This window comes from Macaca thibetana, chromosome 6 (assembly GCF_024542745.1).
Source record: "Macaca thibetana thibetana isolate TM-01 chromosome 6, ASM2454274v1, whole genome shotgun sequence".
Classification (NCBI taxonomy): domain Eukaryota; kingdom Metazoa; phylum Chordata; class Mammalia; order Primates; family Cercopithecidae; genus Macaca; species Macaca thibetana.
Window position 1 is genome coordinate 106,661,989 of NC_065583.1, and position 24,475 is coordinate 106,686,463.

The 24,475-nt window shown below is 37.7% G+C and overlaps 1 protein-coding gene and 1 pseudogene across 8 annotated transcripts in view; one reads left to right on the top strand and one right to left on the bottom strand.

Moving 5' to 3' along the window:
* Nucleotides 1-24,475, top strand: part of FAM169A (family with sequence similarity 169 member A) — an 89,542-nt gene that overhangs the window by 45,206 nt on the left and 19,861 nt on the right. For 6 of the 8 annotated variants that reach the window (XR_007726404.1, XM_050793505.1, XM_050793507.1 and 3 more), the window contains 5 exons: nucleotides 10,025-10,204; nucleotides 17,882-18,010; nucleotides 18,558-18,670; nucleotides 21,537-21,576; nucleotides 22,133-22,283. Coding sequence is in view for 7 of the 8 variants with exons in the window: in XM_050793505.1 (XP_050649462.1) it covers nucleotides 10,025-10,204; nucleotides 17,882-18,010; nucleotides 18,558-18,670; nucleotides 21,537-21,576; nucleotides 22,133-22,283 (613 nt within the window). In the remaining variant the exon portion in view is untranslated. The remainder of the gene's footprint in view (nucleotides 1-10,024; nucleotides 10,205-17,881; nucleotides 18,011-18,557; nucleotides 18,671-21,536; nucleotides 21,577-22,132; nucleotides 22,284-24,475) is intronic. The other 2 variants (XM_050793509.1, XM_050793511.1) reach the window with 2 other exon arrangements.
* Nucleotides 22,543-24,311, bottom strand: LOC126956515 (actin-related protein 2/3 complex subunit 1A-like; annotated as a pseudogene).

Here is a 24,475-nt window from a genome sequence, read left to right on the forward strand (position 1 = left end):
AGGTATCAACAATACCAGTCATTGAAGAGTGAGTAGTTAATTTTGCCTGGAGGAAGGTGTGACTGGGAAAGTGATATTTAAAAGTAGCTTTGAAGGGTGAGTAGGTTGTCAGTAAGAGAAGCGGGAAGGGAAAGAATATTCTTGGTAAACATATGAATGGAATATAAATATATGGAGAAGGCACAGAGTCATGAAAGTTTTGGGCATATTTGGAACTGTATCCTAAATAAGGTGGTGGGACTAACAAGTAGAAGAAGTGAAGATGGAGATCCCACTGCAAAGGATCTTAAATGTCCTACTAAGAAGTGTGGCACTTTATTGGCCAGGAAGCTATCAAATAATTCTATGTAGAAGTAACATGATTAAATATTTTTGGAGCACTTAGAAAATTGTATTTTAAAGTCAGGGAAGTCAATTAAAAGAGCTGTTTTAGTAGTTCAGGTGAGTGAAGGACCAGAACTAGGAAAGCACCAGTAGGCGTGGAGCAGGGAACATCCGAGGGATAGTTTCAGGTGAACAGAGTGTGGTAACTCCATAGTGTGTGGGGAGGGAGAGGAGGAACTAGTGATGAATCTGAGTGGCTTTGGCTTGGGTGCTTAGGTATTGGTGGGAGGCTGTTAATTAAGATTGGGAACATAAAACAAGGAGTAGTTCGATAATACTTTAATTCACTTTTGACATAGGCATATGTGTCCCTAAGGCATATATAAGTAGACATAACATAGTTAGAAATGTAAGTTGGAGCACATGGAAGAGGTATAGATATTTATGTGGGCCCTGGAATACTTAAAGTAATTTTACAGCGTGGATGAGATCACTCAAAACTGTTGTATAAAGTGAGTGTATTTGTGAATATTGGTATGAGGAAATTACACTGAAAACAGCCTAAAGTAACCAAACATAACTGGAGGGGGTATCCTGGCTAAAGGTAGTCTCTCCTGAGAGGTGACCACTGATGACCTGAGAGTTAACAAGGAAATGCCTATCTGCTGAGAGATAAGAGGAAAGTTAGCTGAGGCTGCTAGCCGTCCATAAAGTATTTGTGGTTCGTTTTCTATATTCTAGTCATTGGCCAGAGCTGCCCAGTCAGGGATTCTATTTTCCAGTCACTATTACAACTACATGGGGCTGTGTGACTACTTCTCTACAAAATAATGAAAAAGATGATGCATGTGACTTTGCGTCAGGGTGGTTAAGATGCATCCCTTTTCCTCATCTATACAGAGGACTTTGAAGATGTAAGGGATGAGGAAGCCACAGGATAAAAGGAACTTGGTGGCCCTGGTGAATGAACCACACTTCCCAGTATTTACATCCTTTATAGCCTGTTTGAATCTGGGCTGGCTCTATAACTTGCTTTAACCAGGAGAATGTATAACATTGTGCTCAGCCTTAAGAAGGCTGGCAGGTTCCACTTTGGCACTCTTAGAAGCTAGTCACCATGTAAGAAATACAATGACCTGGAGACCACTCTGAGGTGAGGAGACCCCAGCAGCTCCGTTGAAGAGAACTGAGGTTCTGGCTGACAAGTCCAACCCTTCTTCAAGCCGCAGCCAGCACAGACTGTCCTACTGTGAGAGTGAGGCTGTTGGGTCTTCTGACATCCCAGTGCCCTAGCTGATGCCATATGAGAGTTGTGATAAATAGGAAATAAATTTTAGTTCTAAGCCAGTATGTTTTGGGCTGGTTTTTAGTTCCTGTGTGATTGTGAGGAGGAAACCATCCACTTCCCAGGAACGTGGAACTTTTATTATGGTAAACATAATAGGTTTGGTTTGTTACGGCAGCTAGCTTTGCCTTAACTAATGTATAGAGCATGAAGACTGTAATGAGAATACCTAGTGGTATATGACAAGGCTGCTCATCTGAGGATAATCCCGTTGTCTGAAATTCACTTTATGTATGTCTTCAACGGAGACAGTCACACACTGATGGCTTCGTGAGGTGTTAAGTTTTAAGGGGAGAGGAGAGAAGGCATATTCCTGAGTGTACAAAGAATGAACGGTGAGTCTATGAGAAGAAGCAGCTACTCAGTTGTGGCAGAATATCTGTTCTTGAATTCAATACGTAGACCCTGAGTGGTGTCACTGAAATTTATTCATTTATTAAAAAGTTGATCATAAGTGCCATATAGATAGGGAAAGGGAGGTGGGGGAAGTGTGAGAAAGAGCAAGAAGAAGAAATTGAGAGATAGTTACAGATATTTTGTAAGCTCCGTCCTCTTAGAACTTACATTTTAGAAGAAGACATAGCAATGAATGGACAAGTAGATGATATGCTGTCAGATGCTGTGAAGACAACCAAAGTAAATTAAAAGAATGGAATGTGTGGGATGGCAGGTACTCTTTTAAATAGAATAGTTAGGGGAAGTCTCTCTGAATGAAGTGGTGGAATAATGAGATCAGGAGAAGAAGTTTTCAGGCAAAGAACTGAAAATGCAGAAGCCCTGAAGCAGAAACAAGTTTGGGATATTTCAGAAATAGTAAGAGCAGTGTGGCCAGAGTATAGTGATTGATATGGGTTAGAAGAGAGGCAGGGACTGTATCCTGAAAGGTTTTTTAGGCCAAAGAAAGAATTTGAATTTTATTCTGGAGGTGATGGGAAACTGTTGAAGGGTTTTGGGTATATGAGTAGCATCTGGTTTGTCTTTTTAAAATTTTTTATTTATTTTTTTGAGACGGAGTCTCGCTCTGTTGCCCAGGCTGGAGTGCATTGGCCGGATCTCAGCTCACTGCAAGCTCCGCCTCCCGGGTTCACGCCATTCTCCTGCCTCAGCCTCCGGAGTAGCTGGGACTACAGGCACCCGCCACCTCGCCTGGTTAGTTTTTTGTATTTTTTAGTAGAGACGGGGTTTCACCATGTTAGCCAGGATGGTCTCGATCTCCTGACTTCATGATCCGCCCATCTTGGCCTCCCAAAGTGCTGGGATTACAGGCTTGAGCCACCGCGCCCGGCCTGGTTTGTCTTTTAAAAAGGCAACTCTGGCTGCTCTGTGGGAAACTGGGTGCAGGGGTTCTGGGTGCTGGAGAGATGGCAGGGTTAAGAGTTCGGCTAGCTAACAGGCTATTGTAGAAGCCCTTGTGAGAGGTGATGGTAGCTTAGACAAGGGAGATGGGGTAAAGGTGGTAAGAAGTGATCATGTTTGAGATTAGTTATGAAGATATTGCTGCAGGATTTCTGATGGATTGTACGTGGGCTGTGAAGGAAGAGTCAAAGATTAGTTCCTAGAGTGGGCGAGTGGGGGTGAGATTTACTAAAAAATTGGTAAACTAGGTGGAGTAGGTTTTGGGGCTGTCTATGCAAAATCTGATTATAAATGGTTTATTAGGCCAGGCACAGTGGCTCACGCCTGTAATCCCAGTACTCTGGGAGGCGGAGGCGGGTGGATCCCCTGAGGTCAGGAGTTTGAGATCACCCTGATAAACATGGTGAAACCCCACCTCTACTAAAAATACAAAAATTAGCCGGGTGTGGTGGCAAGTGAGTGTAATCCCAGCTACTTGGGAGACTGAGGCAGCAGAATTACTTGAACCCAAGAGGCGGAGGTTGCAGTGAGCTGAGATCTCGCCACTGCACTCCAGCCTGGGCAACAGAGTGAGACCCTGTCTCAAACAAAAACCAAAAAAAAACCCTAGCTCTTAAATGATTTATTGGAGTCACTTGTAAGTTGATATTTTGTTTATTTACATTTTTAACAACTGAGATATTCATATGCCATACAAGTCACCCATTTAAAGTATACAGTTCAGGCTGGGTGCGGTGACTAACTCCTCTAATCCCAGCACCTTGGGAGACTGAGGTGGGTGGATCACTTGAGGTCAGGAGTTTGAGGCCAGCCTGGCCAACGTGGTGAAACCCCATCTTTACTAAAAATACAAAAAATTAGCTGGGCGTGGTGGTGCACACCTGTAATCACAGATATTAGGGAGGCTGAGGCATGAGAACTGCTTGAACCCAGGAGATGGAGTTTGCATTGAGCCAAGATGGCGCCAGTGCACTCCAGCCTGGGCAACAGAGTGAGACTCTGCCTCAAAAAAAAAAGATACATTTCAGTTTTTAAAAATATATTCACAGAATTATACAACTGTTACCACAGCTAATTTTAGATAATTTTCATCCCTCCACTAAAGAAACTCTACTCATTAACAGTCTTTCCCCATTTCCTCCCCACTTCTAGGCCCCAGCCCTCAACAACCACTAATCTATTTTACATAAATGGAATCGTGTAATATGTGAATTTTTGTGTCTGGCATCTCTTGCTTAGCATAATGTTTTTAAGTTTTATTCATATTGTAGTGTGTATCAGCACTTTATTCCTTTTTATGACCAAATATTACCTTGTATAGATATACCAGTTTTGTTATTCATCAGTTGATGAATAACAGTTTGGGGTTGTTTCTGTTTTTTGTCTTGTTGCTATTTTGAATAATGCTGATACGAACATTTGTATACAAGTTGTTGTTTGGACATGTCTTCACATCTCCTAGAGTGTGTATGTAGTTGTGGAATTGCTGGGTCGTATGGTAACTAACTCTGTTTCGCCTTTTGAGAAACTGCCAAACTATTCTTTCATAGACCTTGTTACATTCCCACTAGCAATGTGTGAGTTTGCAGTTTCTCCACATCTTAGCCAGCACTTGCTGTTTGTCATGTTGATTATAGTTTACCTAGCAGGTGTGAAGTGCCATTGTAATTTTGATCTGTGTTTTCCTAGCGGCTAAGAATGTTGAGCAGCTTTTCACATACATTTGTATATCTTCTTTGAATAGAAATATTTCAAATGATTTGCCTTCTTTTTACTTTGAGACTAGTCTTGCTCTGTCACCTAGGCTGGAGTGCAGTGGCGCAATCTCAGCTCACTGCAACCTGTGCCTCCTGGGTTCAAGTGATTCTCCTGCCTCAGCCTCTTGAGTAGCTGGGGTTATAGGTGTACGCCACCACGCCCAGCTAATTATTGTATTTTTAGTAGAGACGGGGTTTTGCCATGTTGGCCAGGCTGGTCTTGAACTCCTGACCACAGGTGATCCACCCGTCTTGGCCTCCCAAAGTGTTGAGATCACAGGTGTGGGCCACTGTGCCTAGCCATCTTTTGCCATTTTTAATTGGGTTGTTTTAAAAAACATTTTCCCCAGCTTTATTGTGGTATAACTGACATACAGAAACCTGCCCATATGTAAAGTTTAAAATTGTGCTTTGGCATACATATATATAACTGTGAAACCATCACCACAATCAAGATAATAAACATATCTGTAATCTTAAGTTTATCTATGCCCTTTTGTAATCTCTTCCTCCCTCCCGTTTGTTCCCGAGGAAACACTTTGCTGCCTGTTAGTGTAGATGAGCTTGCTTTTTCTAGGATTTTATATAAATGAGGACATACAGTATATACTTTTTCTGGCATTTGGGTGGCGGGGGTGGGGTCTGGGTTCTTTCAGCACAATTTGAGATTCATCCAGTTATAATTCATAGACCATATAATTAACTTTTTTAGAGTGTGGAATTCAGTAACTTTTGGTATATTCATATATTTACACAGCTATCACCACTATCTAATTCCTGAACATTTTCATCACCTCAGAAAGAAGTCCTGTACTAACTGGCAGTCACTTCCCGTTTCCCTTACCCCCCACAGTCCCTTGAAACCGCTAATCTAGTTTCAGTCTGGGTTGTCTTTTTATTTTTGAGTTGTAAGAGCCCTTTATACATGTTAGATACAAGACCCTTGTTAGATATATACTTTGGAAATGTTTTCTCCCATTCTGTGAGTTGTCTTACTTTCTTGATGGTGTTCTTGGAAGCCCAGAAGTTCTTAATTTTGATGAGGTCTAATGTATCTACTTTTTCTTTTGTCACTTGTGCTTTTGGTTTTATATCTAAGAAGGCTCTGCCTAACCCAAGGTGACAAAGGCTTGCACCTGTGTTTTATTCTAAGAATTTTAATAGTTTTAGATCTTATATTTAGGTTTAGAATCCATTTGCAGTTAAAATTTGTATGCGATTCAAGGAACCTCTGCCTCCTGGGTTCAAGTAATTCTGCTGCCTCAGCCTCCCAAGTAGCTGGGATTACAGGCACTTGCCACCACACCTAGCTAATTTTTGTATTTTTAGTAGAGGTGGGGTTTCACCATGTTTGTCAGGGTGGTCTCAAACTCCTGATGTCAGGGGATCCACTCGCCTCCGCCTCCCAGAGTGCTGGGATTACAGGCGTGAGCCACCGCGCCTGGCCCAGTAAACCATTCATAATCAGATTTTGCATAGACAGCCCCAAAACCTACTCCACCTAGTTCTTTGTCAAGATTAGTTTGGCTATTTGGGCTCCTTATTTTTATATGTGTTTAGGATGAATTTGACAATTTTTGCAAAACAGTTCGCTAGGATTTTGAGTCTGTAGGTTGTTTTGGGAAATATTGACATTTTAGCAATATTAAGTTTTTAGATCTATGAACATGAGATATCTTTCCATTTATTTTAGATGTTCTCTAATTTCTTTTAACAGTGTTTGTAATCTCTATTTTACAAGTTTTGCATGTCTTTTGTTAAATTTATTATTTTTTGATGCTATTATGAATGAATTATTTTCTTAATTCCATTTTTTGGATTGTTCATTGCTAATGTATAGAAATACAAATTATTTTTATATATTGATCTTGTATCCTGCAACCTTGCTGAACTTATTAGTTTTAATGTTTTTTTTTTTTAAAGTGGATTCCTTAGAATTTTCTATATATAAGATCATGTTACCTGCAAATAAAGACTGTTTTGCATTTAGCTTCCTGATATTGAATGCCTTTTCTTTCTTTTTCTTGCCTAATTATTTTGACTAGATCCTCTAGTACAATGTCAAAATGCAAGTGGTGAGAGTAAATATCCTTGACTTTTTCCTGATCTTAGGAGGAAATACCTGGTGGTTCACCATTATCATGCTAACTCTGTTTTTTTTTTTTGTAGATGCCCTGTATTTGAGGAAGTTGAGTATTTTTATCATGAAAGGTTGGGTTTTGTCAAATGCTTTTTCTGCAGCTATTGAGATGATCAAGTAGCTTTTGTTTTATTTACATTCAGATAAGCTCTTTCATTCTTGATTTTGAAGTCTCATGCTTTACAGAGGTTAAAGATAGGCATTAGTAGTCATCAGCGTTTGGATAAATGGCAGAAGGCTTGGGGGTGAATAACAATACTCAGAGCACATAGAAAAGAGAAGGCTAAATATGGAATTCTGAGGAATATAAGCAATCTAACATGTACAATGCTATATTAAATGTAATCTGAGCTTGTAAATTTAATGAAAACTTTACCTAAGACAACAGGTATAGTTTTTGCTTTACTAGATAAATCCACAGCTTTTGGTGGATCTTAAAAGTCCCTGATAATATGGAAAGTTTTTCTGCTCTTTATTTGATTGCATTTGTATGAGTCAGACCCTGGAGAGCAGAAGTATTAATATGCACAGTGTAGGAGAAGGAAGAGAACCGCATGATTTTCTAATTTTCTGAAAGGAACATGTACGTGGCAAGTAAATAGTAGAAGAAATTTAAACTTTGTGAATGCATTGCTTGTTCCGTAAACTGGCCGTTTTAACACTAGTCTGAGATGCTGGAATTTCCCTTTTCTCTACTAGAAGGAATGTTTCTGTGAAAATAGAAAAAAAAATCAATTTATGAGAAACTTTCTGCATATAAGTAGTATTCTTTTGTAAGGAGCCTGAAGCATGCAGAGTAATGAACAACCATAGATCCTCAGACTTTGTATTGAGAACTAGAACTAGACAGTGCTTTCTCTTCTCATTCATTTTTGCTTTGTACTTCAAACTTTACTACTACTTATAAAGTAATGTCTCTTAATTTTATGATGACTACTGTTGTTACTATGAAAACCCCTCAATTTCAAGGTATTAAAAATATAATGGTTGCGTTAGCTTGTTGATGAGACTGTTACCAGAAGGGGGTCCAAGAGAGGGTTTTTGGGTCTTGCACAAGAAAGAATTCAGGGCGAGTCCATAAAGTGAAAACAAGTTTATTAGGAAAGTAAAGGAATAAAAGAATGGCTACTTTACAGACAGAGCAGCCCCAAGGGCTGCTGGTTGCCCATTTTTATGATTATTTCTTGTTGATATGCTAAACAAGGGGTGGATTAGTCATGCCTCCCATTTTTCAGACCATATTGGGTAACTTCCTGATGTTGCCATGGCATTTGTAAACTGTCATGGTGCTAATGGGAGTGTAGCAGTGAGGACGACCAGAGGTCACTCTCATTGCCATCTTGGTTTTGGTGAATTTTAGCCAGCTTCTTTACTGCAACCTGTTTTATCAGCAAGGTATATATGACCTGCATCTTGTGCCAACCTCCTGTCTCATCCTGTGACTTTGAATGCCTTAACTGTCTGGGAATGCAACCCACTAGGTCTCAGCCTCATTTTACCCAGCTCCTATTTAAGATGGAGTTGTGCTGGTTCAAACACCTCTGACAATAATACTTGTTAGATTCGTACAAGAAATCTAGACCTAACTGTCAGCAGTTAAGATCTAAGTATATTGGCTGGGTGCAGTGGCTCACACTAGCACTTTGGGAGGCGAAGGTGGGGCTGATCACCTGAGGTCAGGAGTACAAGACCAGCCTAGTCACCATGGTGAAACTCGTCTCTACTAAAAATACAAAAATTAGCTGGGTGTAGTGGCGGGAGCCTGTAATCCCAGGTGCTTGGGAGGCTGAGGCAGGAGAATTGCTTGAATTCAGGAGGTGGAGGTTGCAGTGAGACAAAATTGCGCCATTGCACTCCAGCCTGGGCAACAAGAGTGAAATTTCATCTCAAAAAAAAAAAAAAAAAAAGAAAAAAGAAAATAAAAAGATGTAAGTATATTACCATATGCATTACCTATTCTAAATTTAAATTAGTTGGTAGTCTCGGAGATTGTTCCAGAAGGTTATGTAAGTAATCCAATTCAGTCATAAATAATTCAGATCACTTGGTTGAACTGAAGAAAAGTTGTTATATTGATCAACTCATTAAGTGATATGATTGGTAAGACAATTTGTGAGGTGTTTATTTGACATTTTGTTTCTTGCTTGAACTACATTATTGGAGTTACCCAAAATCATATGAATAATCTGAGAATAATAGATTATTTTATTTGAGGCAAAAATGATAGAATAATGACTGATAACTATGAATTCTAATATTAACAGGAAGTATGACACACCACCACGTTCCCTCAACTTGTAAACTACCTTGATATATTAAAGGAGTTAATACATGTATTGGAATGGTCAAAACTCAGATATAGAGCAGGGTTCTTAAAAGACAAATCAGCATGGCTGTATAATAAGGAGAGAGATTAATATAGACACTACAAATTATTTCTCCTGTTTAACTTTAAACATACAAAATGTATTTAGCATTGTTATCTACAGGAAATTATATCCATGTCTAAGACAAATGTTTCCAATTTGCCCCTATCTACAGTCCTTAAAAAATTGGAGAACTAATTCACTTCTTTACTATCATCAAGTAGATAAAAATGAATTGGTACTCATTAGGAACAATGTAGAGGGAAAATATGAATGTTTAAAAAAATGAAATAAAATGCAGATCAGAGACATCCTCAAAGAAAAAAAAAGGATATCCAGGTACTAAGGTTAGAATGATAGGCTTGAAATACTCTTCAAATTTGAAATTTCAATAGTTGATGAGTTTTAAAGTTGCTTAAGTCTATAGACAGTGATGGTATATATAATACATATAATGAAGTATGTATTTTAGAATATGGTACTGAGCTATTTGTCCTATGTTTGATGATACTACTAGCAAACATAAAATACATAGCTCCTTTCATTATTGCATGTATACATTATAATGTCTAATAGTAGCTGGAAAACACTTTATATTATAACGTTTATTATTTAACATTTTTTGATATGGGAAAAAAATTAAACATTTTTAGAAAGACTGTTAACTCATGTCACTAAATGTATATGTATATTTTTAATGTGAAAAATTATTGGGTTTCTGTTCTTATTACTACAGGAAGCATATGTGCCTCTTTTCTTACCCAAAGTTACCAACTGCCAGTTCTTGATACAATGTTTCTGAGAAAGAAATGCAGAGGTAAAGATTTTGGGCTTCACATGTTGGAGGACTTTGTTGATTCCTTTACAGAAGATGCACTTGGCTTGCGGTATCCGCTGTCTTCTCTCATGTATACAGGTAAATGGACTAAGTTAAAAAATGATAATCTTGTCTTTGTGTCACTTCTGACTTGTTTCTCCAGAATACTGTAAATGTGTATATATCAGTGTCACATAAATTTGGAACCTTTGGCTCTCTAGAACTTAATTTTGCAAATATGCCCTTATGTATTTGTTCTCTGGGGTTTTGGTAGTCTTAAAAAACTTTAAATGTAATTCGTATACCATAAAATTGCTGGACACAGTGGCTCACACTTGTAATCTCAACACTTTGGGAGGCTGAGGCGGGCGGATCACCTGAGGTCAGGAGTTTGAGACTAGCCTGTCCAACATGATGAAACTCTGTCTTTACTAAAAATAAACAATTAGCCGGGCGTGGGGTGCGTGCCTGTCATCCCAGCTACTTGGGAGGCTGAGGCAGGAGAATCGCTTGAATCCGGGAGACAGAGGTTGCAGTGAGCCAAGATCATGCCACTGCATTTCAGCCTGGGTAACAGAGCAGGACTCCATCTAAAAAAAAAAAACCAAACCAAAAGAAAAATACCATAATATTTGTCCTGTTAAAAGTGTATAATTCAGTGGTTTTTAGTATATTCATAGTTGTTCAATCATAGCCAGCAGTTCCAGAACATTCTTATCACCCCAAAAAGAAACCCTGTACCAATTAGCAGTCACTGTCCATTTCCCCTTCATCCTGTAGCAACCACTAATCTGTTTTCTGTCTCTGTGGATTTACTCATTCTGGACATTTTTCATATAAATGGAATCATACAGCGTGTGACTTTTTGTGTCTGGCTGCTTTCACTTAGCATGTTTTTAAGGTTCATTCATGTTGTAGCATAAATTATTATTTAATTTCTTTTTATGACTGAATAATATTCCATTGTATGGCTGTACCACAACCTGTTCTAAAGTGATTGCTCCATTTTACGTTCCCATAAGCAATGTTATACGAGGGTTACCGTTTCTCTACATCTTCGTCCTCATCAGCGTTTGTTGTTACCTGTGTATTATAGCCCTCCACATTCTCACCAACATTTGTTATTATCTGTATATGTTATTACAGGCATCCTAGTGGATGTGCAGGGACATCTCATAGTTTTGCTTTGCTTTGATGTTGAACATCTTTTCATGTGCTTAATGGTCATTTGTATATCTTCTTTGGAGAAATCTGTTCAGATCCTTTGACCATTTTGGTCGAGGCGGGGGGGTGTTATTTGTTTATGGTAGCTTTTAAAATTAACAAAAATAAATTTCAGACATACAAAAAGGAATAAAGAAACTGGGAATGGTGGTGTATGCCTGTTATCTCAGTTACTCCAAAAGATGAGGTGGGAGGATTGCTTGAGTCTAGGAGTTTGAGACCAGTCTGGGCAACATAGTGAGACCTCACCTCAATTTAAAAAAAAAAAAGTTTAAAGAGTAAGGCATTGGCTGGACATGGTGGCTCATGCCTGTAATCCTAGCACTTTAGGAGCCTGAGGTGGGTGGATCGTTGAGCTTAGGAATTCGAGACCAGCCTGGACAACATGGTGTAAAACCCCATCCCTATAAAAAATTAGCTGGGTGTGGTGGCTTGTGCCTGTAGTCCTAGTGACTTGAGGGACTGCAGTCCTGGTGACTTGAGGGGCTGGAGAATTGCTTGAGCCCAGGAGGTCGAAGCTGCAGTGAGCCGAGATTGTACCACTGCACTCCAGTCTGGGTGACAAATTGAGAGCTTATCTCAAAAAAATAAAAAGATATAAAAATAAGATATCAAATACTCATGTACTATGTCAGCACGTACTATCCACGAGAAATGGCTTGTTGCCAATCTGGTCGAAGCCTTCTGTGTACTTCTACCCAATTAGACTCATTTCCCTTCCCTGGGATGAGTACTGTACCTAGCTTGGCTTTATTTTTCTCATACATTTCTTAGACTTGTAATACATATGTGTGTATTCTCAAACAGTATATCAGGTTGCTTTATATATTTAAAAACTATAAATATGTACTGTATGAATTCTGCAGTTTGCTTTCTTTACTCATCTTTATATTTGTGAGATTCATCCATACAGATTCATATAGTTCCATTTATTTTCAATGCCGTATTCCATTTTATGGACATATCACTTGGTGGTGATTTAAAACCATTAGTGGGTTTGGTTTTGCATTTGTGTAAAGGTATACAACTACTCAATGAGGTAAGATTTAATGCTGGATAGTGTTTAACCTAGAAACTCTTTTAAAGTATTATTTACTATTGATTTCAGTCTAACAGTAGACATTTATTTCCACTGAATATATTTTTATTCCAAACTTTCCGCACCTTCTTTAATATCAAAAGCAATCCAGAAAACAGGAACCAAGTACTGAATTGGGTGCCCATCTTGAATCATATTTTCTCTCTAAATCCATACATGAGAGTGGGATGGGCATTGTGTGCCCTTGGATAATCCTAAAATGCATTACCCCCTAATTAGTGCTTTACTGAATTTGAGGAGAGATGCAGAGACATCCACTGCAGGCAGAATCCGTTAGTACTTACTCTCTTCTGTGATTTTAATGATAAATAAATTGAATACCAAATGATTTACAGATGATTATCAGCTAATTTCTGTCTTCCCATAAAGTCTTAGCACTTTGGGAGGCCGAGGCTGGCAGATCACTTGAGGCCAGGAATTCAAGACCAGCCTGGCCAACATGGCGAAATTCCATCTCCATTAAAAATGCGAAAATTAGCTGGGCATGGTGGCACATATTTGTAATCCCAGCTACTCAGAAGGCTGAGTCACCAGATTTTGCTTGAGCCTGGGAGGCAGAATTTGTGGTGAGCCGAGATTGTGCCACTGCACTCCAACCTGGGTGACTGAGTGAGACTCTGTCTCAAGAAAAAAAAAAAAACCAGGCCTAGTGGTGTGCGCCTGTAGTCCCAGTTACTCGGGAGACTGAGGCAGCAGGATCACTTGAGTACAGGAGTTCAAGGCTGCAGTGAGCCACTGTACTCCAGACTCAGGGAAAGAGTCAGATCCTGTTTCAAAAAAAAAAAAAAAAAAAAGCAAATATCTATTAAGTTATAATTTATATACAATAACATGTACCAATTTTTAAGGGTACATTTTTGATGACTTCTGACAAACATATGAACCTTTGCTACTATAGACACAATCTAGATAGATAATAACTTTGTTTCCAAAAGTTCCCTTTGTGCACCAGTCCCCCAGCTTCCTTCCCTTCCAAACTCTCACTCCAGGCAAGCACTGATACGCTTTCTGTCAGTACCACTTAGATTTTTCTAGAGTTTCATGAAAAATGGAAATATGCGGTATCTATACTTCTGTATCTGGCATCTTATTTTTGAGGCTCATTGATGTTGCATGTCTCAGTACTTCATCCCTTTTTTAATTTTTTATTATTTTGCTGTGTATTGCTCACTTTCATTATACCACAATTTATTTGCCTGTTGATAGACATTTGGTTTTTTCCCTTTCTTGGCTATTACGAATAAAGCTGCATGAAAATGTCTTTGTATGATGGACATTTGTTTTCATTTGTTTGGAGCGAATACCTAACAGTGTCATTACTGGGTTTTATGATTGTGTTTAACTTTGGGAAGTTGCAAACATTTTCTAAAGTAGTTATGTCATTTTGCATTCCCGTTAGTGTAAGTTTATGGAAGTTCTGGTTGCTCTACATACTCACCAACACTAGATTTTGTCATTCTCTTTAATTTTAGTCATTCCTAGTAGTAAGTGGATAATGATATCTCACTCATTATGTGGTTTCAATTTGCATTTTTCTGAAGACTAAAGATTTTTGAGTATCTCTTCGTGTAATTATTGGATAATCATCTACCCTAAAAAAGTGTAGAACAAGTGAGGTGTTTGTTCACATCTTTTGCTTATGTTGTATTGAATTGCTTGTCTTCTTACTGAGTTATGAGTTTTTTTTTTTGGTTTTTTTTTTTTGTGATGGAGTCTTGCTCTGTCGCCCAGTCTGGAGTGCAGTGGCGCGATCTTGGCTCACTGCAAGCTCTGCCTCCCGAGTTCATACCATTCTCCCGTCTCAGCTTCCTGAGTAGCTGGGACTACAGGCGCCTGCCACCACGCTCGGCTAAATTTTTGTATTTTTTAGTAGAGATGGGGTTTCACCGTGTTAGCCAGGATGGTCTCTATCTCCTGACCCCGTGATCCGCCCACCTCGGCCTCCCAAAGTGCTGGGATTATAGGCGTGAACCACCGCGCCCAGCCGAGTTATGAGTTCTTAATGTATCCTGGATATGAGTTGTTATATGTGTGTATTGTTAATTGTTTCTCATGTCCTTTTCATTTTCTTAATGTTTTCTTTAGTCCATGTGCATTTTTTGCAAGTAAGTTTTGATATTTAAATGTTTAAATCTCCCATCCTACTATTTATTCTTTATTTGTCCCATTTGTTCTTTCTCCTTTTTTCTTTCCTTTTGGAAGTATTTATCAGTGTTCTATTTTATCTCAACAGTTGGTTTATTAGCCATGCCTTTTTGTTTTGTTTTGTGGCCTTGGTTTTCTCCAGCTTCTTCCTTCCTTTTAGTTTTGGAAACTAAACCCAGAACGTATGAGAAGTATTTTCAAATATACAGGGAAAAAAATGATAGACTAGTGTCCTAATTTCTGTACCAAGTCTAGATTGAACAAATGTGAAGATTTTGCTGTATTTGTTTTAGTTTAAGAGAACTAAATACAGTGTTTATTGATTGTGATAAAAGAAGCAATTGATGTTCTCTTTGAACTCTTCCCTAAGACCATTCTCCTTTCTCCTTTCCTCCCCAGAGATAATTGCACTCCTGAAGTTAGTGTTTATTTTCCTACTTATTGTTTCATATTTATGTCTGTAAACATAATAAAATATTATTTAGTGTGCTTTCTTGTTTTTCAAACCACTTTTTGTTGTAAAAAATTATATATAATACCTTATTTGTAGGTGAACAGTTCAGTGGCTCTTATGCACAGTGTTTTGTACCCATCACCACTGTCTATATCCAAAACTTTTCAATCATCCGCAACATCAACTTTCTCCCATTAAACAATTAACTCCCCTTTTCCCCTATCCCCATCTTCTGGTAGGTAACCTCTTTTCTGCTTTCTGTCCCTATGAATTTGCCCATGCTAGCTACCTCATCTAAATGGAATTATATACAATATTTGTTTTTCTGTGTCTGGGTTACTTCACTAAACATAATGTTTTTGAGGTCCATCATGTTGTAGCATATACAGTATCAAAATTCCATTACTTTTAATGGCTGGATACTATTCCTTTGTTTGAATATACCGTATTTTGTCTGGCCATTCATCTATTCATGGACATTTAGGTTGTTTCTACCTTTTGGCTATTGTGAATAATGCTTCAATGAATGTTGGTGTACAGATACCTGTTTGAGTCTCTGCTTTCGTTTCTTTTGATGTATACCTGAGGGTGAAATTGGTGGGTCATACAGTAATTCTTTTTGAGGAACTGCCAAACTGTTTTCCACTGTGGCTGTACCTCCTCCTCCTAGGTTCAAGTGATTCTCCTGCCTCAGCCTCCTGAGTAGCCACCACACGCAGCTAATTTTCTGTATTTTTAGTAGAGATGGCGTTTCACCATGTTGGTCAGGCTGGTCTTGAACTCCTAACCTTGTGGTCTGCCTACCTTGGCCTCCCAAAATGCTGGGATTACAGGCGTGAGCCACCACGCCCAAGCCTTGTTTAGTGTTTTCTTAAACTTCTTATATGTGGCATCATTTTGTTCATTTACTGGCCCAGATTTTTATTGAGCATTTTAAAAAGTGTTATCAATATCGATTTAGGTAGCCATAATTCATTTGTTTTAAATACTATATAGTATTTTTATTACATACATATTACAGTTTATTCATGTATTTCCCTACTGTTTGACACTTAGGTTACATCCGGTCATCCTAGTTTAAAATTAGTCCTGTAATGAATATTATAAATGTTTTTTGCATATGTACAGATGGCCCTCGACTTCTGATGGTTTGGCTTTTGATTTTATGATGGTACAAAAGTGATACTCATTCAGTAGAAACAGTCATTTGAATTTTGATCTTTCCCTGTGCTAATGATATGTGGTATGATACTGTCTTATGAAGCTGGGCAGTGGCTGCCAATCACAACTCCCAGTCAGCCAGGTTATCACAAGGGCAACCAACCAATACTCTACAGAGTACTGTATTCAATAAAGTATATGAAATATTCAACAATTTATCATAAAATAGGCTTTGTGTTAGATGATTTTGCCAGGCTGTAGGCTGTAGGCTGTAGGCTGTGTTCTGAACTGTAAGTGTTCAGAACACATTTAACATAAGTGAGGCTAAGCTATGATGTTTGGTAGGTTAGGTGTAGTGAATGCATTTTTGACTTAGTGGTATTTTCAATTTATGATGGGTTTATCAGAATGTAACCCCAGTGTAAGTCAGGGAGCATCAGTATAAGGAATTAGGGTTTTTACCTAGAAGTAGAATTGGATCATAAAGTTCTCTTCTACTTTACCGTTGCAAAATTATTGTCCCACCAGCAGAGTGTGTGTTTCCATTTCCCTTATTCTTCTTGGTGCATGTCATCCCACAGGTGTAAAAATCATATCTTACCTTTCCTTGGCAGCTAGTGAGGTTTATCATCTTTATCTTTGTTTATTGACCACTCAGATTTCATTAGGTGTGAAATTCCTGTTCATAGTCTCTGTCAGTTTTTCTTTGGGATAACTGTCTTTTGAATTCAATTTCAGAAATTCTTTATATTTTCTCAGTACTAATCCTTTGTTTTACTCTAAATATCTCCTAATCTGTGTCTTTCTGGTATCATTCTCATGTAGAATGGTGCAGTTCAATACAGTAGTCACTAATTTAAATACACGTTTAAGTTCAGTTCCTCAGTAGCCACATGTGGCTAGTGGCTACTGTATTGGACAGTGCTGATAGTAGGACATGTCTGTCATCACAGAAAGTTCTGTTGCACAGTCCTGATACATTAGGTTTTAAATCTTAATAGATCATAATTTTTCATCATGGACTGTGATTTTTGTGTCTTTTGTAAGGAATCCATCTGGACCCTAATGTCCTAGAGGTATTTTCCTATGTTTTCTTTTAAACATTTTGTTTTTCACATTAGGTCTTAGAATTTGTTTAGAATTTATGTTGATGTGAGGTCAGGATCTGACTTTATTGCTTTTTTACATGGATTTTTATTTCAGCACAATTATTTTAATAGTTTATCCATTCTTTGCTGAAATATAATGCCTTTTCTGTCATTTGGCAAGTTGTAGTGTATGTGTGGTTCTTTCCTAGTGGAGTTTCTTTGTTACTTATTTGTGGGTTTTTTTTTTGTTTGTTTTTTGGTATTTTTCTTCTCCTCCTCCCTCCTATCCCCAGTCCGTTTATATATCCTTATGTCAATACTAGGTTGTTTCAATTACTATGGTTTTAAATACTCGGTTTCAAATACTTGGTACTTGTTTCATATACTTGGTATCTACTTGGACAAGTCTCTGTCCTTATTTTTCTTCTTCAGAATTCAATTTATTTATAAATGAAACTACTGTATACTTGAGTTGTGTTGGTGGTGTTTTGGTATCAAGGTTATGCTAGCTCCATGAAGTGAGTTGGGAAGCTTACTTTTCATCTTCTGTTTTCCAAAACAATGGATATTTGGGATTTCTAGAAAATTCTGAATGTGTTTTTCAGCTTGCAAGCAATACTTTGAGAAGTACCCAGGAGACCATGAACTCCTTTGGGAAGTTGAAGGTGTTGGACACTGGTACCAGCGAATACCAGTCACCAGAGCATTACAAAGAGAAGCACTTAAAATTCCAGGTAAGAGTGTTTTCAGTTTGAGTTCAGTTTATGTATTTATTTTTGGTAACCTGTCCTTGCTGGCTTGTAAGTCCAGTTTAAAAAGCAGTGGCTAGTAATGGTTGTGTCTTAGAGTCCAGAGTAGTGGTGTATTATAATGTGATCGTTCTAGTAACAGACTCTTGTCTAAAGTTTGAATATTTGTGATGTATTAACTTTTGAGTCCCTAGTAACAAGAAGACCTAGGACAGCCCAGTAGGAATTGGTGGGTAAGAAATAAACATAGATTACTGAAATGGCATAGAATAGTCACCAGGGGGTCCAGAGTACCCCCTAATCTCATGCACTTCTCCCCAAAGCTACTAAGTACTTAAAACAACTATTTAACATTGTATATAATGGCAATGTTGCATTATAAGGTATTGGTGAAGAGAACATCTCACACCTAGATTTTTGTGACTCTTTCTGTCTAGGCTGCTCCTCAGAGCTGTTAGGAAAATTAGTACAATGTTACACTTAAAACCAAATACTGATTGGGTTACAGTTTTTAAAATTCCTCTATACACAGCAGTTTCTCAAAATGAACCTAAAAGACCTATGTCTGGAGAATATGGTCCTGCATATGTTCCAGAATATGAATCAAGAACTGAAGACAATCAGTCTAGTGAGATGCAGCTAACTGTAGGTACACTGTCTGTATGTTTATTGTTGTAAATAATTTTTGTGTTTTTAAAAAATAGATTCAGTTTATATTTGAGTTTTAAATGTCATAGTTCATTCAACAAAGCTATGTAATTTCTACTGTGTTAGTTTTCCTGGCATCTTCTGTTAATATTACTAAAGACTTTAATTTTCTTTGAAAAATAATTTTAATGATGTTAAAAGTATTATGAGCTAATTAAAGGTAATTTAGGACAAACATAAAATAATATAGAAGAAAATAAAAATCTATAATCCCACTATTCAGATATAGCCACTGTTAAAATTTTTGCATATATATTTAATATTGCATATTATAAAGCATATATCTGTATATATTGTATTTTTGTTTTTATTCTCTTGGATTGCTTAACTGCTATTCTCCATTAATGTAATATTGGAAGCATTTTCTGTGGCATTAGATCATTAAAACATGATTGTTAAATAGTAGCACACTATTCTATTATCTGTTTTATGTAACTATCATTATTTGTTTCCTTAACATAGGATCCTTAAATTTTTAACATTTTTAAATGACCCAGGAGCAAACACATTTATATATGAATCCTTGTGCATATGTAATTACTTCTCTTAACATACAAATTTCCAGAAGTGGAATTAGTAGGTGAAAGACTATGAAGTTGTTATGTAAAGTTCGAGGCTGTATATGCTAGGTCTTTGTAGAATGTAATGCACTTTGCAAATATTAGGTATCCTGAAAGTAGAAGGACAGGTCCCATTACCAAACTCCACAGGACTTACCAGGTCCTTTTCTAGAAGTGATGTTTTGTGGTACTTGATACTGCTTAAAATACAGGCCCGTTGATGGGACTCTAGCAGTCTAGCGTTTTGGGGGATGGCATTTATTGCAGTCATATTTTTGTACCTGTGTATCTAAGTTTATTTTTGGTGAGTGTTGAATATGTCTATGTAAATGCATAGGCATATTTTAGAAACAACTACTTTAGGGAATTATTTGTGCTTATTTTCTGTCTTAATTAGCATGAGAGTTGACTATTTGAGTGGAAAATTTGTTAATATTTTAAAGAATATATATATAAGGAGTTAGATTTTTGGGAATTTTTTTCCTACTTTTGGAAATTCAAACTTGAAAATAAGCTCCTGTCCTATTGCAGTCCAAATTCCTCAGATATACATAGATTCATTTAGTACTGGCCAGTTATAAAATCAAGGAAAGTAGAAAATCTACTCTTCCTATAAATGTAATGAGAGCAATGATTTACTTTAATACTAAGCCAAATAATTTTAGATGTGTCATTTGAGTGAGAATATATTACAGTGGTACTATATCATACAGTTGACAGCATAAATTAGATTTTAGAATCTAACCTATTTAAGATTTTAGAAATTCATATTCTTCATATTACTTTAATGTTTTAAATAGTTGAAGGAAAATGTTTGTTGTTTTAAACTATTTATGTTATATCTCTTTTTGTTAGTACCACAAATAGTTTAGTTTATTTCAACTACATGATTTATTCTTTAGGCGATGATGGTATTGTTACGTGCTTTTTCCTGTTTTTATACATAAAACATTACATATATTTCTCTTATACTTTTTGCACCTTTTATTTATTCATCTTAATCTACATTTTAACCTTTTCTTGTTGAACTACAAGTTTCTTGAAGCAAGATTTTTGTCATATGATTTATCACAATTGCTCCCTTGCTTTTGTTCTATAAATTGAAGGCTGTGTGCCCACTATATTGTGGAGTTTTAGTAAGCATGTAATGGATGAACGAAGTAGTTACCATGGCAAGCATTGGACATATAAAGATACAGTTCTTAGACATGGGAGAACTAGATGGTCCATTGTTGGAAATATATAATATACTATAGCATAATAATTGCCTTATTATAGCAAGTAATTGGAGGTACATAGGAGAGGATGACTTTTAAAGGGTGGGTGGGAATTTTGTTAGGACATTCCAGAGGATAGCATGTGAAAAAGTTACAGAGGTGTAAAGGAAATGGCATGTTTGATATGAAAGAGGTATTTGGTATTGAATAGGTAGAGAATTTGTATTCTAAGCAGTGGTTGGCCATTAAAAGTTTTTTCTTGTTTTTTTTTTCAGCAAAAAAATGGTACAGTTTGTGATTTGAAAGTATCACTTTGTCATCAGGATGGAGGGGTGTAGACTGGATGTGATTAGAGCAAGGGATATGAGTGAGGAGGCTGTTGGAATAGTTGAAGTTCAAGAGAGTAAAGGCATAAACTAAAGCAATGGTAATACAAAGGACAGGGCAGTTTTGAGAGATTCTTCAGTTAAAATTGAAAGGCTTTGTGATTGATTAAATGTGGGTTAGGAAGAGGTCATTACTGACTCACTGTTTTCTGGCTAGAATGACTGACTGAATTGTCATTAAGCAAGATAGGGAATAATGTTGGGGAAAGATAAAGTTCATTTTGGGAATAATTGAGTGTGAAATTGGATGGGACATGCCCTGGGAGATATTTCATTGGAAATAGAGCTTTGGAAATCAGGAAGAGAGTTTGGAGGCTTAAGTCGCATATTTGAATTCATCAATAAGCAGATACTGAAGTAAGCATAGCGAAGGGAGAGCGTGTGGACTGAGCAGAGAAGGTGGCTGAGGACAGAATTAGGAGACACTAGTGGACACACTGTGACATATTAGATGACTTGCATATGTTCTCAGTCTTTTAAACTGAAGCTGAACTATAATCTTTTTATTTTTAAAGTAAATGTTCTTAACAAAAAGTGCTATTTGAAAAACATTTTACAAGTTTTTCTTTGAAACTGTAAATAGATCCATAGGGAGAAAAAATAGTCTAAAACTTTGGTTTTGAATCTATCTCTTTTTTAGATTGATTCTCTAAAAGATGCCTTTGCAAGCACTTCTGAAGGTAAGAAATTCAACTGATATATCAGTAAGTATTTGAGACACTTCACATTAGGGCAGTGTGTGTGTATATGCGTGCATGTGTGTGTGGTATGTCACCCTGAGTAAGTGAATACTTAACCAGCTCTAAAATCTAGATCTAGGTTCTCGTGCCACCACTGCCACTGATTTTGCTGTGTGAACACTGAGTAAGCTATTGTACCTCTCTCTTCGTTATTTCCTTAGCTATAAAATAGGGATGGTAATGTCTACGTTGTTTGTTTTTCAAGATTATTGGGAGAAAATGCAAGTGAAATACAAAAACACTTTGCAAAGCCCAAGGTAACAGGGAAATGTGAGAAATTAATTCTACAGTTCATATAACTTGACAAAGTTATTATATAATTTAGATTATATAATAATCTAAATAATTTTCTTAGCCTGGTGTGAGAGGAGGGTGAACCTGTGTAATGTGGAGAATATGTGTAAACCAGTGTAGTTCTTGCATTTCTGTGTATTTTAATAGGTAGTCCTTTTAATATATAATCAACTAAGTGCAGTTTTGCTGTTTTTCTCCTCAGGTCATGAAAAAACATCAGTTTCCACTCGTACTCGAAGTAGTAATCTAAAGCGGCCAAAGATTGGAAAGCGGTTTCAGGATTCTGAATTTAGCAGTTCTCAAGGCGAAGATGAAAAGACCTCCCAGACTTCACCTACAGCTTCATTAAACAAGTAAATAATTGTTTATTTTACTCTCATTTTTTGTTTATTTGCACTTTCATATTAGTATTTAGCATTTAAGGTAGAGGCTATTTATTACATTGTTTGTGTAGCAGATGACTTTGGTTTAGGAGGTAATATTTGAATTATCCATATTTAAATTCTTGTACAAGATTATTAGTTGTTTATCAGTGCTAAGTGTTACCTTGACAATGCTATTGGGAGAAGTTGTTAATAAGAGACTGGCATAAACTCACTTCATGTGTGAAAATCTAGGAGAATATCTAGCCATTATATTATCCCAAATTAGTCATCACCAATGCTCAATTTGATGGTATGGTTTTAAGTAATGCTGAGATTTAGTCAGTTTTTTTTCCCCCCACATTCAGTTCTTTTATTTAATTTTCTAGTGGACAGTTTACATATCTCCCTCACGCTGTCTTTTAAGTTAGTGTGACAATTTTCCATAATAAACTGCTTAAAGAGAAGCTTTGGTCAAGAATGGAATGAAATTGCAAAAAAACAAAAACAAAAAACCATTGCTTTTAAAATACCAACTGTTTCACCAATTTTATATTCAAACAAAACCACACGGTATTGGCGTGATACGTGTTTTTGTGTTTCCTTGGGGCTGGCTTCCTCGCCATCGTGCCATGGCGCAGCTGTGGTCAGCCACAGTTTGTCATGCTGGATGGTGGAGGCTCACTCAGCTTCACATTATCCAGAGGGCCTTGAAATCCCAAATTGTCATGGCTCCATCGATGCCAGTAGTGCAATATTTGTGACAATCTTTCTTGTCCACCTCATAAATAGAGACTTGAGCGATGCTATTCTGGTGCAGCATCTCCAAAGCCATGTTGCAGCCCTCAGTCATGGCCCTCTTGTCCATATTGCAGAAGCATTCCATGGCAGACATGTTGCGTTGGATGCTCTGTTTTGGAATCTCTAACTTGGAGACAAAGGTCAGGCAGCCATAGTCATCGTAGTTACAGAGCATTGGTCAGCAGTCATGGCCAGCAGCCACGACACTGTTCTCTGAGATGAATGACACACTCAGGAGCAGCTGGAACTCCATCTTCAGATTGAGACCTGCACACTTTTTGAGGCATCAGCAACAGACACGGTGCTGTCGTGGCTGGCCCAGGCCAGGTGGCTCCCACAGGCAGAGAAGCTGACCCCGTGGACCCAGCCACCAGTGCCACTGCCACCAAACTCTGACATCAGCTGCCCAAAAGGCATCTTGCTGTCCCAGGTCATGCTGCCTGGCTTTTCATCCACTTTTTTAATGTGAGAAGAAAACACACTGTGTTTGAAGTCACATGATCCTGCTGCCAGCAAAACTTTGTTGGGATGCCAATCCAAGCTGAGGACTGTGGAGCGAATCAGCTTTTTAATGTGCTTGCTCACCCACCAGTCATTTTCAGACTCAAAGTAACAAACAGAAATGAGTTGTGCTTCACTTCCCACAGCAAATTTGTTCTCTGGAGGGGACCACTTCACAAAAGTAGCTGTGTGATTAATTCTTAGGATCATCAGGGTTGGCTTCCAGACACCATCTTGCTGACTCCAGACATAGGCTTTGTGGTCTGCCCCACAAGTGACCACACGGTCGCTCTTGGGAGCCCCAGTCAGTACCTGTGATGTGTCCACTGTGCTCCTTGAGTTCATGAGCTTTCACCCACTGGTGTCCCTTCTTATAGATGTGCACTTCGTGATTATTGAGACTGAGGGCAATCTGAGTACGATCCCTGTTTCAGGCATGACAGTTGATTGGCTCTAGTAAAAACTGATGCAGTGACATTATTCTTAGTGTTTTCAAAGGAGAGAAAGCTGGGGTCGAGGCAGTCCAGACGGTCTCAGAGCAGAGGATTCGCAGACTCGGGGGAGTTGACGTGAACAGGCTCTAGTCAGTTTTAAAATACCCTCAGTTTTACTTTATTGATTCATTTTACTGGGCTATTGGATATAATTTGTAAATTAGTGATAACCATAAATAGTAGAGTCAGTTCCTTCGGGAATTTAGTTGCCAGCTGAATCAACAGAACACTTGAGTCTCAACTTGTATCCTCTGTCTTTGAATCTTAAAGCAAGACTCTAACTTTTATAATAAAATTAGATTTCTGCCCTAACAGTTCTGCCAGCTGTTCCTGAGTCAACCATTTAGTTAATTCAAAACTTCGCCATTTTAACTGTCAAATTATTGT